Source organism: Anser brachyrhynchus (genome assembly GCF_964034855.1).
Source record: "Anser brachyrhynchus genome assembly, chromosome: 4".
NCBI classification, from domain to species: Eukaryota; Metazoa; Chordata; class Aves; order Anseriformes; family Anatidae; genus Anser; species Anser brachyrhynchus.
In genome coordinates, this window is record NC_137698.1 from 40,057,079 (window position 1) to 40,078,283 (window position 21,205).

A 21,205-nucleotide genomic window follows, 5' to 3' on the forward strand; every position below is an offset into this window, starting at 1 on the left:
AGAAGAAAATAATCTTTTCTTTAACTTGTTCTGTGTATTTGACAGTGTTTTCTGTTCAATGCCATATCTTGAGTGATTTTTAATTTAAAGAACACTCAAAGGCTTATATGTATGGCAATATATAAAAATATATTTCTTATAAGAAAAGATTATACATCCCCACTTTTATTCGTAGGATCTTATCCTGATAACACTCTGGATGGTCATAGAGTACTGGATTTTGTAGCGGATTATCTACTTTGGGCAGTAGATATCAGTACTATCTGTTGACCACAACTGTAGAGTAATAATTAACTTTGGTATCAGCATTAGTGTCCATTCATAAGAGAAAGTGGCAATACTGTGGAGTTATTTCAAATGTTGTGTATCGACATTATGATAATCCCTGTTCATTCATGACTAAACTCACTTGAGTTGAAATTGCAACTCGTTGGAAAAAGAACCTGCTTCAGACATGAGGTGAACTGTTGTTCAGCAACTACTGTTGCTTTTGCATCTTTTAGAGCATGATGAGATGAATATACCTTAGATAAGGAAACAACTGTACTACCATGGAAGCAGTCACACAGGGATACTCTGTATTACTGGACACTTGTATCACCTATATCTAAGGATACTTTGTTCTGATAGGTCTTACATCAATATCAGTTGTTAGAAACTGTAATACTTCTAATTTTTTTCTTTTTTATGCTATTTTTGTAATCAAAACATTTTCTAGCTCAATACAAACTGCTTTCCAAAATGCAAAAAAAATCAAAATGCAAACTCATTTCTTGGTAATGAAGGATGAACAAATAAGGTCTTAATTTTTTAATCATCCATCCATATTAATAGTATTCATTTGGCGTGCACATAATGGCATTTATCAGAGCATGTGAAAATACTTGACAAACCCTTTATTGAGCCTCTTAACACTTGGGAGGATTAAATCTGTCTTCCAGATAAATTCATTAATAATAATGTGAGAAATACTTCTTTTTACTTCTCTGTAAGCTATGATAAAGATTTTGAGCTCAGTCTGAAAAAATAAAATGCTTCTGGTGGTCCCTGTTCAAAGTCATCTGAAGTGAAATGTGGTGATGCAGTTAGTAGACAAGATCTGAATAGATGACATTTTTTGTACAACAAATGAAAATTAATTCACTCCATGACCTATATAGAGAGCAGAATGTGTGGAAGGACTGAGGGGTAGAGATAAGGGTTCGTAAACATATAGAGTGATGATGACAGTGGGGTCCAGATGGGAGGGGACAAGAGTTAATCAAGTTTTCAGTTCATATACAGAAACTCCTCTGTACTGGAAAATTGAATATTCCAATGCAATAGCTAATTATTCTTGAGGGAACCAAACTGAGGGCAAAAATAAACTCTAATTATTACTAAATTGATTATGTTTGTTAGATTTTGAGAAATTTAGTTTGGGGTTCCTTGTCATCCAGCATTACCTATTCCTAAGTCTTCTAGTCTAGCTGGTATTTTGTTGCTGTTAATGTAGGCATAACGATAATTTTCTCTGAAGCTGGAACAGTTTAACCTTTTTTCAGTAGGTCACTGAACAGGGGTGACTGTGGAAAGGGTCTGAAACACTTCTGAGCTTTAAGCTCTGTAATTATACTATGTAACACTCTGTAAACACATTCCTTAATGCTGGCTAGAAAACTAAGATAAATTGTCAGAGAGATGAGGCAGGTAGCTTACCTTACCTTCAGGAAGAATACAGAGTCTGGGTTAAGATAAGAGAAGGAAAAGACTAGGGGTCCTGCAGTGGCTACAGTTCAGTGAATTAAAGAGCGATGCATGATGCATGAGAAACTGCAGGAAGCATTCAAGGAACAGGTCCTGGTCTAACAAAGGAGGGGCTTTAATTTCTTGGATTTTTAATATTAACACACTAGACATGAACAAATTCTTGGAAGTGTGGAGGACAGTTTCTTATCTCAGAGGTTCGATAAAGCAGCTTAGATGTAATATTCGCAGCGAAGATAAGGGAGAACAAATTGAGCATGTGAAGACTGAAAGGTAAGGGAAGAGGCATAATGGTAACATGATGTAGTTCACAATTCTAAGAAATAGGGAAAAAAAAGCAAGAGCAGAAGGATGGATACAATTCACTTTAACATTACTTAATACTGTCTTGAGAATTTAAACTGGGAAAGAACCCTTTTCCTTAAACTACTTCCTAATTTTATTTAATTTCTGAATACCTATTAGTATAATATTCACCTGTTAATACTGTGGCTTCTGAGAGCACTTAGCATGAAAGCATAGAGGAAATGATGGTTACTGAAGAAGAAAAGGCAATCACTAAGATCTCTTAGAATCTGAAAATAAAAGCAAAGGAGTCATGTAAAAGGAGAACCAAAAAATTATGATCAAATTTAAAAATTAAGGTTAGCATAACCATGTGGGGATAACCAGAAAAAATCTAAGCAGCAGTATAAAATGAAAATACCAAAAGATAGAAAAAAACAACCAGAGTTCTACTAGATACGCAAGAAGTAAAATTAGAGGAAGGCAAAGGGTCATGTAGTTTTACTGATTAATAGCAACAAGAATAGTTAACAGGAGACAAGGTGGAGTGCTGAAAGGCAGTCAAGAGAACACTCCACACACTGGATGAATTAAAGAACTCAGTTCCCGATGAAATTCACTGCAGAGTATTTAAGGAAGTAGCCTAAGAAGTCTCTGAATATTAGCAATTATCCTCTTGAATTAATGGAGGCTGTCCTTTAAGTCCCTGGAGACTTAAAGAGCAAACATAGGAACTTACCTTTAAGGAAGAAAAAGATATTTCTTGGGAAATAAAGACCATTCAGTGTAGCTGGGATACACTGAAAGTTATTTGGAAAAAAAATATGAATAGATTTATAAGCATCTAGGAGATAATAAAGTGATTAGGACAGGTAACATGGATTTGTCCAGAATGAGCAAGTCTAATTTTCTTCTTAAACGAAAACACTGGCAGACTGGATAAAGCAGGAATACTAGATATGTTATATTCTGACTTTAGTAGAACTTTTTGGGTAGCTTTCTTCATAGCTAACTGGGGAAGCATAATGTAAATAGATTATTTCAAATTAAGATGAAAATGAAAAATTGGAAAAGAATACCTCTGGGGTGATTACCTGTTGTAGGCAAAGTGGGAAAATTTAATTTTTAAGTGAATTACTCTAGATACCTTTTCTGGATATTATTCTGTTCAGGATTTTTGTTAGTTAATTGCATATTGCCCTACTTCAGTTACAACTGGTTTTGTGCTTTCAACAATCAGGATGAAATACTGTTTATATTTTGGGCATCTCACTTTTAAGAAAGAGATAGACAAGGAAGATAAACATACAATGTCTTTAGGTAGTCTTACTTTTCTTCTGGAAAGGTTTACCTCCCTCTGTGTTAGATTGTGTAAGGACATTGGTGAGACCAAGATAAGTATTTCTCTTTGGTAGCTGAAGAGAAAACCTTATTGGTGTTGCAGGCAGCTGTCTAATACACAGCAAAACTCACTACAGGCTCAGAAAAGATGTGCTTTTTAGGAAACTTAGAATACTTCAGAAGAGAAAGAAGAGGGGACAAATTATCTTATATGCAAATGTTTGCTTTTGGTTCCACAAGGCCTAGGAAAGCCTTTGATTTGGCTTGATTTGTAGGGAAGATGAGTTTTGTTACATATAAGAGAAAAAATTATATATAGATATATATATATATAAAAGCACAATTAAGCAAAAGGAAATAAATTCCTTAAGGAGTCTGTGACATCTCTCTATTAAAAGAAGTGTTCAGAAATAACCATCTATCAGGGGTAGTCTGAGTCTTTCTAACCTTGTTTCAGTGCAGGGGGGTGAACTAAGTCAGCTTCCGGATAAGTTCCAGCCATACTTCTGTGTTTCTATGATATCACGGATGTTTTTTCTCTGTGACTGCACAAAAATATCTGGATGCCCGAAGCCTGTAATTAAAACATCAGCTGAACAAAGCAGGGTTGTAAATTTCAACTCATATGAGAGACAGATCACGACACCAATGTGTCAATTGCCTGCCACAGAAAACTCTGAGAAGAGTTTCTTTTCTATGATATTTTAGCTCATCAGTCACTAGTTTTTAATAACTTGTTTAATTTTTGACCTCTAAATTAATAAGCAGATGTTGCCCTTTGACAAGTGTTTCAAATGAAAAACTGTTATCCTTAAATAGTTTTTCTGTCATTTTGACCTAGTTGTTTTGATCCCGAACTGTCTTTAGTTAGTAGTTATACAAATAGGTTTTACAGACAAACATAATCCATTTATTTTGTAATGCAAAAATAATTTGTTTGACATTCAGTGCCAGTTGCATGGCTTAGTGTTTAATAGTTATATGCCCACTGTACTCTGAATTTGCTGTTATTTGATTGGTGTTAGTTTTCTTCCCTCTCTGTCTACAGAGGTAGTATATCTGATATCTCCCGAATTAGTCACTGTGGGATTCATTTCTTCTCACCTCACAGACTACTCATATTTTCTTTGATCAAAAGAACAATGAAATGTTTTATTCCTTTGTAAAACATACAAAAGTAACAATTTTAATTGGTACAGACTCAGTCCAGCAACATACATGAGATATTTTCAATAAAACATTGTTATGAAAATGATAAGTGTAATGATCATATATCATTAATACTTGCTGCAGAGTGATGTTCCTGTGAAAACATGATCTTAGAAAATATCTTTCACCATTTGCATGTCTCAGAAATATATCAATTCCTAAGAGAAAAACTACATGTTTTTCAGTGTGTTTGATCATTCAGATCATTCGATTGCCAAGTTTTTGCCTTGACAGTGGAATAGGTAAGCATGATGAGAAAAAGAAAGGGAGAAAGGAAAAGAGGAAAAAAGAAGGGGAAGGAAAAGGGGACAAGGAGGAAAATAGGAAAAAGAAGAAAAGAGTAAGAAGGGAACCTTCTTCCTGATCCTAGTAAATACTGGGCTGTTATAAAGACTGTTATCTCAGCAGAGTCAACATTTATGTCTTGAAGGCTTGCTATGGAATAATAATATATTAATTAACGGTAGGCTTTCAAACAATTTCTGTTGATTTAACAGTGGTGAGATTTAATACTGACTTCCATGGGATCAGAACCAAGTCAACAATGAGCTCCTGTGTAAACATATTTCTAATTGAAAAGATTAGGAACTCTTAATACAGCTGTTACTGTATGTGTCTAATACAATATTTGCATTATTTCTGATAGAGTATTTGGTACTATTTGAAAAAAAATCAAAACAGAAACAAAATAGATATTTCTTCTCACTGTTGTATAAGGTCTATGGAAGAACTCTATTTTTCTACTGCCAAGCTTAAGAAATGTTTTGCTTTAATATTTGCCCTTTCCCATCCTTATCAAATGCATTATACAGAGAACTCCAAAAGAACCCCTTAGAAAGTTCATTTATTTATTTTACTAATTTACTTAGTGTTTTTTTTCCCCATGAAGATTGTAGCTTTTAGAAACAATTCTTGGAAGACAGGTACCATGGGAGAGCTAACTCCTCACAACTTAGTTACTATTAATAAAACTAGTTAATATTCTGCCATTATCTGACTAAAATTGAGAAAATGTGTTAACAATCACACTGTTGTCTTGCAGACTTGTGGCAACCTAAAAGTTTTACTTTATACTCCATAAAGACACAGCAGAGATAATATATTTTCATGATGTCTGACTGCTGTTTTTAGTAGGACTATCAGACCAGAACATGACTTCAGCGCTAGTGAACCTATTTCCCAAATCATTTCTACCAGTTCACAGTCATTTTGTGTGCTCAATTTCTCCAGTCATTGGTCACAGCCAATACAGATTCACTGTTTAAGTAACTTAATTTCAGCAAAGCTTTTGATGCTGTTTCTCACTGTATGCTTCTGGACAAAAAGTCCAGTATACAATTAGAAAAAAAACATAATACAACGGGTGAACAAATGGCTGACAGATCAGGCTCAAAGGTTTATAGTAATTGGGGTTAAATCAGACTGGAGGCTCTAGTCACTAATGCAGTTCCCCAGGGCTTCATTTTAGGGCCCGTTCTCTCTAATGTTTTTATAAATGATCTGGATGCAGAATATGAATGGACACTACGGATGTTTGCAGATGATTCTAAAGTAGGAGTAGCTGTTAACTTGTCTAACAAGACAAGTCTAACAAGAGCAAGTGCTGGATTCTGCACCTGGGACAGGGCAATCCTGGATATACATACAGACTTGGGGGGTGAGAGGCTGGAGAGCAGCCCTTCAGAAAGGGATCTGGGGTTCAGGTCAACGGAAGTTTAATATGAGTCTGACTTGGCAGCCAAAAGGGCCAACTGTATTCTGGGTGCATCAAGTGTGGCATTGCTGGCTGCTCAAGGGAAGTGATGGTCCCTCTCTCCGGTCTTGGTACAGCTTCACCTCAAGTACTGTGTGCAGGTTTGGACTTTACGATATAAAGACATAAAACTATTTGAGGGTGGCTGATGGAAGGCAACAAAGATGGTGAAGGATCTAGAGGGAAAGATGTATGTGGGGCAGATTAAGTCGCTTGGTTTGTCCAGCCTAGAGAAGAGAAGGCTAAAGGGTGACCTCTTTGTGGCCTACAGCTTCCTCATGAGGGAGTAGAGGGAGAGGCGTTGATCTCTTCTCTCTGGTGACCAGCAACAGGACAAAAGAGAGTAGTACCATGAAGTTGCTTTGTCCAAAAATGTTTTTTTGCATTATGCCGGTGAATACAGTTTGCAGTATTTGATGCTTACAAAATGTTTAATGAGCTGGTAAAACACTTTTATGTCTTTTTCTACTTTTATTTTTTTTTATTCATGGAAAATATACACCTTTGCAAGGAATTATTATTTTTTTTCCTAGAAAGCTATGAAAATAATGAAATAAATGATTTTTTTTCTCCTATTTGAATTATTTACCAAAAGCATGTTTCATGTAGCATAATAGACAACTATTTACCACAAGATTGGAATAGATCTTATAAAAACATGAAACAAGTTTTCTTTCTTATTTACTAGTCTTTAGCTGTTTTGATGAACACCTGACATCGAGCATGTATACAACATGATGTCTGTATGGAACAGCTGGAGAACAGCACAGATATTTTAAGCTAAACTGCTTTTAGTAAATTGCTCTTAAAGGTCAAATTAGCAGATTCAGTCTAACCTAAAGTATCATGGTGTTACGAAGTGAACCTTCAGTGCCTATCTCAGCCATTAGTAGAGATATAGTGATTGGCATTCAGTGATGAGTGGAGCCTTACTGGAAAAAAATCTGCAATTTATTCAGACATAACTAGAAATGAGACATCTAGCTAAACAAAATATACCACATCACAGGTTTTGAAAATGTCAGTGTATTTATTTAATATATTTATTTATTTATTTATTTTATTTAATAGTATTAAAAGTATTATAAAAGTATATAAAAGTATTTAATAGTTTTGTTTATTTTTCAAAAACAAGTTATGGGGAGCAAATAATAGCATTTTGTTGTGCAAACATTGGCATACTTTTATCAAAATTAAGTTATTTAATGTAAAACTTCATAAGCTACAAACAGAAATGATGTCTTTTAATATTAACGTTAATATTCCATTTGTTAAATGTTAAGTCTAAGCATCAGAAATTTGATTTGTTTTAGCAAAGCTCTCTGTAGCAAACATGTGCCAAGACACATAAATATAGAAATATTGGTTATGTTTTAAATATATATTTTGCTATACTATTGTTTGAAAGGGAATAAACATCACTGTTTAGAAACGTGTAAGTTTGGTATTTATTACACTTTCGCCATTAAAATGCCTTTAAGAATCATTTCAGTTGAAAGAAAATAATTTCTAAGCTTTTCCATCTGGAAACAGCTTGCTTCATATGATCAAAAAGACATTTATATACTTTGATTAAATGGTCCTTTCAAAACAGCAACATGAGGAACCATTCAAGAACTGGAAACAAGGTAAGTTTTTCATATGAAAAGGTTCTTCAGGGGAGGAAATGAGATTTTAAAAAAATCATTTAGAAGACATGGAAGTATATATATTTGCCCTCTTGTTGCTAAATAAGAGCTGTAGATCTTTGTAGATCTTTGATAAAACTGATAAAAATCCAAATTTAAGGGATTACAATAAACTGTGTAATTAATAATAGGGAAAAAAAATAGGGAAAAAAAAAGTGTTCAGAAATAAATGGACTGGTCTGTCTTAAAGAAATTGAAGTAAATATGAATAAGGTCTTAAATAAAGTTCCAAAAGGACAAATTTTGCCCTTGGAAGAATAAGGATGTATCCTGTGGAGCTCAGTGATGCATGCGAGGGCAAAATTTGACTTAATGTGCCTGAAACGTGAAAAAGAAAGTTTATGAAAAAAGGGCATTAACTTTGTTAACCTTGCAAGGCTGTCACACTGCTTACCTTTTTACTTATGATGAGTGAGGTCTCGGAACAAAAACCTTTCCTGCTCTGTCCTACTTTTTTTTCAACTAGATTTTTTCATCCTAGTTCTGTTTAGGGATTAAGTTCAAAACAGTATACTGGATGAAATATGTATTTGAGATTGGAACTATTTGGAACTACCTCCGTAAGTAACAGAATCTTGTTCAACACTAGTTAGTCTGAGTACAAGCAGCTTATTTATAAAAGAAGTGGTGATTTTTCTGTTTGTTTACATCCGATGAGCCTACAATAATAAAAAGTCAAAAAACCGAAGGAAAAGATTACCTAAATTCTAAATTTATAATCTTAATCACCATATGGTTCATAAAAAAAGTGTGTACTTAGTGTGAAATGAGTAAATGTACAACAGGTAAGATACTTAGATTTTCCTATTATTGTTTATCAAATTTTGTTCCTTCTGAAAGAGTTCTGGTAGTAGAAAGTTCTAACGATTTAAGAAAACTAATAAAATCCTGAAAGTAGAAGAATAGAAATATAGACATCTTTGCTGTAAAGTAGCAGGAAGAATTTATACCTGATGGGTTTAATTCAACTTCAGAACTAGGGATTCAACGTTTTCTGATTCTGTGAAGCCTATATTCATAGAAACTTCAAAACTGTGGCTGCACAGACTTTTCAAGGGTGAGGACTGAGGAACCCTATTGTTCTTCCTCCTAAAGGGAATTCCAGGTTTCTAGAAGAAATTACATATACTTGGAAAAAGAGACACTACAAGATGGTGAGTAACACTATATCCCAGTATTTATTTAATCTAAAGTTAACAGATGTTCTACTCTGACATGTATTTTGTTACTTTATTTGCAAACACTTAGCTTCTTAGCACAAGGTATTCATATGTGTATATGTGTCTCTTATATTCTTAGCAATAAAAAAAGGCTAGAATAAGATCTGAATGAAAATGCAAAAATGAAAATATATATATTGTTTTGCTCTGTTTCTGTTTCTGTTTTTGTTGTTTGTTTTCGTAAACAAACAAAACTATTATTTAGGGATGGAGAAGAGTTATAGACCTTTATATCAATGCAACATTAAGTTTGAGATGCAGAACCAGTAAGATTAGGAACATCAAAGTTAAGAATCCACAAATCCTACACCTGTCACCTTTAATGCATGTACTATGATATGGAATTTGATTATCGGTATCCTCTCTATCTCAGTTACCTGAACATTAACATAAGAGTGGTGAGACCTTACCAGACAGGGGCATCTCTATATGGTTTGGAGATATCCCAGTCTGCTGAAATTGGGAAAGCACTTTACACAGCAGAGAGACCCAAGTCTGCTTGTCCATATTTCTTTTCAGTAGCACAGTTAAAATCAAAAGAATCAGAAGACAGGAAAAATAATCAGCTCTCAGAATCTGAATCAGCATTTCAAAATATACAATGCCTATTATGTATACAACAAAATGCCAGAGTAGAGGCTGAATACATTGGTAGTCTTGTTTACAGTTTTTGAAGTGCTTGGTAAGGAAGGGAAAAAGGAGGAAATGGAAGAGGTAGAAAAATAGATTAGGAAAATGAAGGCTTCAAATGAAAATCATAGATATTTATGAAAAATCACAGGTACTTACAGAGTAGGAACATAAATTTTACTTATTTGATTTTTTTTTTTTTTAAGCTTTCAGGTAATCACGATAGCAGAGAACTTGTACTCTAAAGAAACTTTAAAGAGGGGTATTATAGATGGCATACCCCGTGGCAGGGGGTTGGAATTATATGATCTTTAAGGTCTTTTCCAACCCAAAACTATTCTTGATTCTGGAATAAGTACTCTAACATGTATCTTCCTATTCTGAAGCCAGTATTCCTATTCTGAAGCTACTGCTAGCCACTACGAACAAACTTCATGAACTTATTGTTCTTGTTTAAAAATAATGTGCAGTGCTTTAGTGTTAATTTTGAAAACAACACCAGCAAAACAAACAAACAAGAAGTCTAATCTTTCAAAATAAAAAAGGAAGAACATGAGAACATGCATTTAACATATTGCTACATATATAGAGGTTATTTATGAGTGAATCTTGTATCCCAGGTAATAATTCTTACTTTATTATTCTAGCAAAGTTCTGCCTCACTGTTGGTATTCCTAAAGACATTTTTTTATGATATTAAAATACGCTGCACTGATCACTTTACAATTGTAGTACTGTTGTATCATATCGTATCCATAGGATTTCGTACCAATGTCAGGGAAATTTGAACAAATTAACTTAATGCTGAGTAGTCTATAAATGTTACCTAGATAGTTTCAGCGTTGTAGCTTATCATCAAGATTTTTTATAAAGTATTTCATGTACTGCTTCGGTTTTAAGGTAGAATATGCAAATATGGTATTTCTTTGATATCTGTCTTCCTCACCTCCAGTCTGGAACTATTGTTGAGAAGATAAATCGTAGCACTCATTTACTTTCCTATTACAGTAACTAATATTTACTGTTCTCAGAAATATACCTTTGCTCCATATTAGGTGTTTAAGCCAGGAAAGCTTCCAAACAGTCCTTACATTTTTCACTCTCCTTGTTTAAGTGACTTGCAAGCAATTAGGTTGTGGTTATGTTATCAATGTGGAAGATCGGTTGAGACTTAGTGAAGTCAAATTTCATTTTTAAGTATCTGAAATATGCATGAGCATTCCAATGGTTCAATAGATCATGGATGTAGATTTAATAAATTAAAATGATGACCACAAATAAAGGCATTCTATTTTATTGATAAAGCTGATGCAATAACTTGTGCTATACTGTACTTATTATCATTTTTATTTCTGTTTATAACATCTCTTCCTCTTAAAAATGCCAGATGAATTTCTTCTTTATTCTACTTAACATAACAAACCTAAAAAAGGCTTTATTGAAGACGCAGTAAATGCAAACATTAGAAGTGACAAACAAACGATGATATTTAGATATAAAAGAAATAACAGTCATTTAGGTGAAATTGCATTTATAAAACAGTACCTTTATTTCTTTTTCTCCTTTTTAAATACTTCATGTTGTCATACTTTCTTTATGTTATGGCATGGCTACTTTTATTTAATGACAGTCATTTGCAGCATCAAAATACATGTTATAAATTTGCATTCTCAGCACAAAATAATACAATTCCAGGATAACTCACTCCCAGAACAAATGAGAAATTTGAATAACAGTGAAATAAATATGAATTATGAGATTTAAGTTTCATAAAATATATATAAAAGTGATTAGGCAAAACTAAAATATCAATATTGACAAACTATAAAGGATATTTTTATTTTTATTTTTTATTTTTTGCTATACGTAATATATAGCTGATAGTTTTATTGCTAGAAAATATCTAAACAACATTTTTTTTCCATAAAATTTAGGGAAAATATTTTCCACCTTCTCATATGATACTTCTTTACTATTGAGGTAGCAATTCGTGTTATGAAAACAACATCTTTTCCCAAAGGATAGCTTAAGTGAATGGTAATAGATTAACAGACCATTAAATTCTTGGTTAAAGACCAACACAAATTGGCATGACTAAAACATTCTACCACCTGTTCATATTTCTTTTTTTAAATGAGCATAATGGACTCAATCCAACTCCCAAAGGAAAAGTGTCCATATCAGAAATATCACCATAGCTGGCATTAATTGGCATGTCTTTTGGCAGTTCCAAGGAGAAGCTAAATGGCATTAAGACTGAACTATCCCGCCATCCAGAGAGAAGTTACCTTAAAGACGGTTTTCAGTAATATTTGCAGGAAGTCTGGTGTCTGCCTGTTGGTCTCATCTCTACCTTTGTCAATAGAATGAAAACAAGCCTTCTCCTTCCAGACATATGAGTCTAAAAGCATTCAGTATTACTGCACATGAAAAAAAAAAAAAAAAAAGCCACAAAATTTTCAGTCTTTTCAAACTAAACAGTAGCTGGAATGACTAGTCCAGAATTCTTCAGACTCTCCCAAATGGTTTCATAAACTTCTGTAGCTTTGCTATTACAACTGCTGATTTCCATGGAAGTTTATTGGAGACTGAATGGATGAAAGCAGGTGCTACGCTATTTCACATAAATATAATGTCTTAGATATAATCTATGTTGCCTTTGCTGCAAAATATCTAAATTGGTAAGAACAGCAAAGATATATGTCCATAAAAACAGCAAATGGCTGCTTGTTTAAAATGATGTCTGTGGAGAGTAAACTGAAGCCATAAAAGTAAACTATGAAAATAAGATAGCTGGGCAGCCACCATTCTGACACATAGATTAAAAATAAACTATTAGGACCAACATCAAACATTTAATAAGTGCACGAGAGAAGATATAGCTAGTTCCACAAAATAAATAAATAATAAATAATAAATAATAAATAATAAATAATAAATAATAAATAATAAATAATAAATAATAAAAAGGAAATGAAATAATCAACAGAAAAACTGGGGTTGTTTTTCTTAATATTTTAATTTCTTGAAAAATATAAGGACAATTTACCATTTTCTCATCATAGTATATATTCTTTCTATTCACAAGTAGGAGAGCCTGTTCAGATGTAGGAGATAATATGAAACTATCCGGTTTTATAGATTTTCTTGTTGATTAGCATTTTATTAGCAGTCCCAACATATAAATCACAGAGTTATAAATTATGAGATTGGAGTAGTCGTGATCATCAAATTAGAGCTCCTGAATATCATTTACCGTAGGATTCCTCCATATGTTTTATGATTTAAGTAGATCTTTTAGAGGAAAAACAAAACAAAACATTTTTTGTTATGAATAATAATTTAAAAAAAAAAAAAAGCAGTGGAAACTCTAGCTCAGCCCTAGAGGAACAGTTTGAATGGGAAATTATTAGAGCTTTTATGATTAATTAAGTTTTGATTGGTGATGGGAAAAAAAATGAATCTGAAGCAAAAATGTTGAGTTCAATCTTAGAACAAAACATATGGTGTTTCTCTGTCTATATTAAAGAAATGGAGGCTGAAAGCTGCCAGGCTTGTATAATCTGTATTTTAGTCCTTGGCTAGAAAATAACCCTGGGGGATGATTTCAGCCTTTTTATTACTGATCTTCTAACAGCCTGATCATATCAGGAGCTAGGAGGAAAGGATAAAGAAACTTTCTATTGATCTTTCCTTGCCCTTTAAAGTTGATCTTTCTTTCTGTCCCTAGGTTTGTTTCAATTCTATTTTCATTTCTATCAATTGTGCAGTGTTGGGATTCTCTCTTGAGTCTTGATTACTTTTTCATAAGCATACACATGGCAGATGTGTATCATAACCAAAAGGAGACCAGTATGTCCCATCCTCACAGTCAGAAATGACAGGGATTAATCCCACTAAGACACGGCGTATTTATTTTTCCAAGCGCAAACTCTGAACCATTCCAGCTGAATGTCTCAGAAACATCTTGTCTTAACTGGTCTCATGGATATTAGTCCTCTGTAGTTTTCCTGTTTTTTGTTGTTGTTTGTTTTTAGAAAATGTACCTAACTACCAAATATCCAAATGAAATGACTTAAAACAGATACTCATAGAGTTGTCATCAGCTTCTCATTCACTAGTATTTTATTATTATTATTTTAAAATGCTCAATATTCATTCTGATAAATTTAAAATGCATTCTGATATGAAAAAATAGAAATAATAATTTACGGGTTGTTTAGGAGACACTGCAGAAAAATGAAATCAAAGGGGAAAGAAAGCCAAAATCAAATAGAGTAAAAATAGACCAGAGAAAAATGCAGTAGGCAAATCAAATATAAAGCTAAAATTAAAAGTCTGAAAGGATGATGAAATACAAAACAGCCCCACACCCAGGCTGTATCCTGGAACCAGGACTGTGAGAGGACTGTGAGAGAATACTCAAGCTCCAGCTGTAGAAAACTGTTTGGGAGTTTTTACTCAGGACAGGGAGCCTGAAGGTATGTCCACCCTTGATTAAAAAAATTAAATAACAGAAACATTCTTTTAACTCTCTTTGCTCTTTATCACTTACATTTTTTTTTTTCCTGAAATTACAGGAGGTTTGAGTTCAGAAATGTTTAATTAAACTAACTTCCTTTTTAGAGTCATTAGAATGCTACACATCACTGTATTAGCCAAACTATCTTCTCAGTTAAAAAAAAAAAAAAAAAGTCTGTATTCCAAGCAATTTCCAAGCAATAAGTATTTTTGTGCAGATGTACCCCAGTTTAACCCTCTTTTCTGGACTGGCTTCATGAAAGCATTTTGAGAGACATTTTGAGAAAAAGAAAACAGAGTATGTTATCAAGATTTACAAAATCAGACAGGTGGTAAATGCAAAACTGTTTTTCACCAAATTTCACAGAACTAAAACTAGAAGGCAATCACTGAAATTACTAGGTTATGTAATTAAATTAGACAAAAGATCGTATTTTTTCTCAGTAGGTAGAAAACTTCTGGTTGCAGGGCAAACACTATTAGTAGATTTAAAGCAGGGTTAGACATGGATAGAAGGTTCATAAACAGGTAACAGCAGGAGCAGGCAAGCATGTATATTTTATGTCCTTAATTCAATATGAATGTTGAGGAGTACAGGTGGAATGGATTGCATACAATGACCATGTTATGCGTCCTCCCTAAACTGCTTCTTTTCTCACTCTGTCTGTAAGGCACACCAGTGATCTTAATCTTTCTTCCAAAACAGCAGAAAATACAAATAATTTGTCTGTCAAATTATCTGGTTTTCAAACACAGCCAAAACTCAGAGGCAAATACTGCTGAGGTTTTACGGATTTAAACTGTACCAAAACAAAAAACAAACAAACAACCACCACACTTTTTTTTCTTTTTTCTCCATTTTCCCAGACATTACGGTAAATGACAGGAATAAGAAACAGGACTTATAAATAACTGTCTTAGGCTTTCAACTAACATGATAAAATATTTAACTAATTCAGTTTTCTTTTATTTTAGATTGCATGCAGTCTAGATTCTGCTCCTTGCTTCTGTCATCATCCGAATGTTGGAGGTAATTTATAACTAAATTTGTTTTGTTACTTATTTTAACATTTAAATTAGCATTAAAGTACCTGTTACAGATATATGAAATTCTCTGCCAATTGAAAACAGAATTACAGGGACAGTAATGCTGCAAACCTCCTGACTCTGCCAGTGTCTACTTGTAAGGAAAAAAAAAAAAAAAAAAAAAAAAAGATCGATTCATTTGCTTTGTCTTTCTTTGCTTGCTTACTTGCTTGTTTGTTTTTTTGGTCTATCATCAATATATATGATGATCTGGATAGTTGATGTATCATTATGATAAGTCAAGTTTTGAACATTATAATCCTCTACAGTGATTTCCGGGGAAAATAATCACAAATGATAATGCTATTTGGTAATATCTTGTTTTCTCAGAACAAGTGCCTTATAGTGCAAAGTTAAATTTCTGAGAACTATCTGAGAATGGAAAGAAAGGATATACCTCCAACAGTATGTACTGATTGCTCCATTGTGATTGTCACTAAAAATAGTTTTACAAATTGCTTTAAGATGAAAGAACATTTTTAGTGCATTTCAATTTTTAATTTCTAGTAGAAAATTGTGAATTTAGATTTTTAGTGTTTTTTTTTTTACAAGGGGGGAAATATATGCACTCTTTTAAATACTTTGGTCAAGTTAATGTCATATACTGTCAAAAGTGTATTTGACTTGCATATTCTTTTTTATATGACTTTGATTATAATACAACTATTGGCATTATTTGCTAAAATCTTTTTTTCCATAGACAAGGCTTAATAATTCTTAAAGGCAGAAGAACAAATGAGCTAGACCCATAAACTTTATCTTGGATTTAATGTTTCAGTCTTTAGGCAAGTTGTCCAGAAGGGGCCTCAGACTGTTGCTTCCTTGCATGTTTTATCTTCTGGCTACCTCATGGATTTATTGCTGTTTGTGCTACTTCAGCTGTAACCTGGACAATGCTGTCACTTGTGACTCAATAAATCAGTACAGAAAAACAGCAGACCTGTAAGGAAGAGTTCAGATGTAAAAAGAAGTGAAACAAGTAGGATGGAAAATAATGATTTAATGTTTGCCCACCATATTTCTCTATAGATTTAAACAGAGTGTATTACAATGGGTGACAATATAGGAATAGTTTAAATATATTTTTGAGGTAACAGTTAGAATTTTCAGTTAGTGCTATCACAGTGAAAATACTGTGTTGTTGCCTGACATCTTTTCAATATTATTTTCTAAATTTGTATAAAGCCTCCTTATTTAAATGCTTATTAATTTTTTTATTATTCCAATAAAGTCTCAAATAGAGCATGAATTTTAGAAGATTGCTGTCACCTTAAAAAGTTGGAAGTAAGCTCAGTATATTGTTGCTTAATTTGATTTTTTTATCCTAATGTTTACATTAGCATAATAGTAAAGAGAATGCTAACTGTACAGATTCTGCTAACTGTGCATTCTGCTAAAATTCTGCTAACTGTACAGATTTTTCTCTGCTTGTTTTAGACTTTTAGAAAAACAGTATGATTTCTGCTAAGTCTTGTTAAGTGGAAAAAAGACTATTGATTAAGCTTGCCTTTTTGCTAGGGTGAATATTTGTCACATGCTGTGCTTCAGCACAGAAAATGTTGAGTAATTCTGCTTGCCAGGAGTACAAGGTCTCAGCGAACAAGTCACATCACTACATCTTGAGGTTCATTAACAACAGATGATTTGTAAAAGAACCCAAAAATTAGTTTTCTCTCACTTTTTTTTTCCCCCCTGATCTGCTAGTTTTTATTATCTGAAACTACACTACTTCAGTTTTCATTGACTAAGTGGCATTTATAACTATAGCCAAACCAGGTAACTGGATTTTCCAGGTTTTCTAATCATGGATTTAGAACTAGCTCATAGTTTTTATTTCTATGTTGCTGACAACTCTGTCTCTCCTAAATGTAATGGCAAAATATATGAGACTCAAGAGAAATGCAAGCCATAGACTTGATACACAGAAAACCACAAGAAAAAAAAAAAGGCCACAAAAAAAAAAAAAGGCCATAAAACCCCTAAACCAGTTATTAAATTCATTAATACCAGTTATTAATTCATTATGAATCCAGTTTGAAATGTGTATGACTTGTTGGAGGTAGGAGGGGAACAAGAACGTTTATGGATTTCATTCAGCACTTTGAAAATGTCCTTAAAACATTGTCAGTCATAGAATATGCTAAAATATTATATTTATGAGTATATGTAGAGTACGGTAGGACATTTTCTGTGAATCCATATTATATTCATATACAATTAGATATGTATGTAGTGGTTTTCTAAGAGGCAGAGAAAGCCAGTCTTGGGGAGCAGTTAGGTTTTTGGTTTTTTTTTTCGGTTTTTCTCTAACCTGCTGACAGCAGAGGATGTGATTAAAACCTTGCTTTACTAATGTCACCTATTGGAAAATACCTAATTTACTTTATTTTGTGTCATAAATTGTGACAGAATCTAGTGTGGATTCAGTCATGCACAGATGACCTCATTTATTTCTTATCTGCAGCCATGAAATTCTGAGATACTACTGAGGCATCACAATTGAGACTGGAATAGCCCCAGATTTTACGTTCCAGTCCTCTGGACATAGTGAAGTCAGCTGAGGGATACTGAAGTTGTCACAGTGAAAGATGTGTTGTATCACAGATCCATGTGACTCACTTCTTCAGTGCTTAGGCTGTGTGGATTTATACTCTCAAATCAACCTGGGGGTTTGAGAATCTCTGGGGTTTGATAGTAGCCATACCTGCTCTTTGAAATTTGTACTAAAAACGTGGCTACCACACACTTGCTGGCGACAATCTGTGTTTATCAAAAATCTTTATTGAAGATGAAGAGGAAAAGAAATATCAGGCAAGTAACACTGGTGTCATGCACTACATTTATTAGTATATATACTACATGCTTGTAGCGTTAGAGCTGCTGCCCCGACTTCTGGGGGATTCAGAAAAGTGCTCGAAAACAGAACATTACTTTCGTACATTTCCTCTTGCATCTATGCAAATAACACTTGTGTTAGAGAGATTCCCGCTTTTCTCTCACTGAACAGTTAACTAATAAATCATTTTGTCACATCAAAAGTTGGCAGACTGCAACTATATTTTCTGCATATGGAGAATAAAATGTAAATCTAACCATGATTATGGACCAAATGACCTCCAGAGGTCCCTTCCAACCTCAACCATTCTGTGATCCACAGATTTAGTGGTATAGAGTATTTTATTACCTGAAGTGAAGGTGTCTGTTTTAAAGTGATTCCTTCACCCCTTAAATTTTCAGTAAACTCTGCTCTCACATTGTTTGTACTGATCTTCTGTGGCTTTATAGAGAAGGAAGGATGCTGCAGATTCCCTGTTGTATGTGCACCACTTGAGGCATGCTGTCATTGCATTATTCCAATATTATTGTCTTGTATTTGTTATTTATGTTGATATTTTGACCAGAACATTTATATTTGTATGCTAGGTGTACATCTAAAAGGCATTAGGTTATAGACATTGCTGAAACAATATGTTCTTTGTGATTCTTTTAGAGGAGTTACTGACTACTACAATTAGCTTTAGAATAAAGAGAGTTCGAAAATTTTTGGAAAGCATGGACCATGTCTAATTTTGCAAATCCTCCTTTGGTATCACAAGCTACGTGTGTCTAGCAAACCATTAAGTTTGAAAAGTTACCTAAGACAGTAGACAAGAGAGGGGGAGGGAGAAAGGGAGTGAAATGGGTACTTTGGGTAATAGATTAGAGAGGCAGTGTTTCTAGAATTGACTAGAAATCTCTATTAAGTTTAACATGTTGATCCTTGCATCTGTGGTAAAAAGTTTAATATTGAGCGCAACTAGTAGGAGTCTAACCTTCAAACATCAAATGTGGTGAGGTCTTCCTACCTAGCAACAGAGCAATGATTGTCAAAGGTGGGATAGGTCATGAAGTTAATTTAAACCCTTCTTCAGGCACAGCACAACACACTACAGATATTAGATATATTTCTTAGAGACTAGACAGCAACTTGTAATTGGATTATAATCGGGGGCAGGGGAGAAATTAAAAAAAAAATAGAAATCTGAAACCATAGCACCTGGGAGCCTTCATATAAATGCAAGATGATGAGGGCAAGACAGCTGAAGCCTGTGTGAATGAAGGACAGAAGTAAAGTGGTCAAAATATGATACAGGTGCTATCATGTCTTGACAGTGAGCTGCAGGATGAGGGTGAGGTTTCATCCTACTGGTGGTTACGTTACTTGGCTGCTGTACATTATCCACCTTGATGTTTGTCACAAGGACCTGAAAATCACAACTTGATGTTTCCGTAGTAAAGATGCAAAACAAGTATCAAAAGGGTGGAGGAACTGAAGAGGTATTAATTTTTACTGATTGTCAGGTATGTGGTTGATGTTCTTTGGGGTGATAGTTTTGTTTTCTTGTAAGTTTTCATGCTGTTTGGGTTTGTCACCTCTCTCCTTCCCTGCTACCTTTTGGGGAGAAAAAACTTAGACTCTGTTTGCAGGCAGATGTTACTTGCTCCTTGTTCAGACTTCTGAACTGGGGAGAAAGATGTATGAGGTTCAAGGCAGTGTCATTTAAAAGTTGCAGCTCTTAACAAGAAGAGAAAAATCATGTAATTACTTTTCTGTGCTTTCATCCTTCATAATACTCCTGTATAGACAGCCCATGATGAGTATGTATTCATTTACATTCTTCCTACAGTTCTTTCTATATATCTATGTATTCTTTTGGAGAAAGATAATAAGAACAAATAAAGTAGGTGAAATTATTTAGGCAAATTAATATTTGGAAGACTATTTTGTAGTTATTGAGAGTTCTGCAAAGTTCTTTCCTATCCCTTACTTCTATGACTGTTGTCTTCTTTTGTTTGTTTGCTTTGTTCCATGAAGACGTTTTAAGCTATCATTCCAGTTAATTTTAAATTACTTATTGGAATGTACCTGGAATAGAGAATGCAGTTGTGGACAATAATCATCCTGAAATGCCATGAATTACTGCATGCTACCACAGCTGGTAAAATAAATAGAATCAGTGCATCAGGATGAGAGAAAATGTTTTATAAAGCTGCTTCTTCTAGGATTAATGACTTGGCTACAACATCAAAGATAATGAAAAACAAACAAACCTGTGGTTGTGTCAGGAATATGCTATAAACAAAAGACTTGGTATTTAGCTGCTTATTTGATTCCCTGTCTTTACACTCCCCACTTCCCGTTTGTATGTTAACAGTGCTGAAAACTGTATCACCTCAGAGCAGTGTTAGGTAAGGTGGTTTGACCAAGTGAATTGTTACTTCTATTTAATTAATAGTTACTGACCAGAACGATAACTATGGGATTAGGATAAAAATGGCTTGCATGCTCTTGTGTCTATGAGGTTAGTGATATGTGCCTCTTGTAATCATGTCTTCAAATCATGTTTTACTGGAAAACACAAAGTACGTTTTAATTCTTCCTGTACCATACACTGAATAAGGTGTTTTTTTCCTACATTTTCCCTTCTACTTTTAACCTGATTTTGACTTCTAAACATTTTTCTGTATTTATTCATTTCCTTTTAAATAGGTTAGGAGGGGGACAGGGATATGGTAGAGAAGTGAGGGGACATGTGTCATATAACTATATTCTCTCATTAACGGCTACCTAAAGATGTGCCTTACCTGAAGGCTAATTAATTGTCAGTGGACAAGTCTTCACTATTGTGGAATATGTCAAAAGCATGATATGAAGAATTGAATTGCTTTGTTTATGCAGTAAATAT

The 21,205-nt window shown here is 33.7% G+C and overlaps 2 protein-coding genes across 3 annotated transcripts in view; one reads left to right on the top strand and one right to left on the bottom strand.

The window, feature by feature from the left end:
* LOC308194886 (uncharacterized protein) overlaps window positions 1-21,205 on the bottom strand; it is a 705,306-nt gene that overhangs the window by 431,492 nt on the left and 252,609 nt on the right. The window lies entirely within an intron of this gene.
* Window positions 1-21,205, top strand: part of LOC308194889 (uncharacterized protein) — a 149,512-nt gene that overhangs the window by 2,598 nt on the left and 125,709 nt on the right. Inside the window, exons 3-6 of one of the 2 annotated variants that reach the window (XM_080591439.1) lie at window positions 7,929-7,962; window positions 8,504-8,582; window positions 9,118-9,176; window positions 15,369-15,423. In XM_080591439.1, coding sequence (XP_080447565.1) covers window positions 7,929-7,962; window positions 8,504-8,582; window positions 9,118-9,176; window positions 15,369-15,423 — 227 coding nt within the window. Of the gene's footprint in view, window positions 1-7,928; window positions 7,963-8,503; window positions 8,583-9,117; window positions 9,177-15,368; window positions 15,424-16,832; window positions 19,821-21,205 lie in introns of those variants that run through there. The other variant, XR_013950985.1, reaches the window with a different exon arrangement.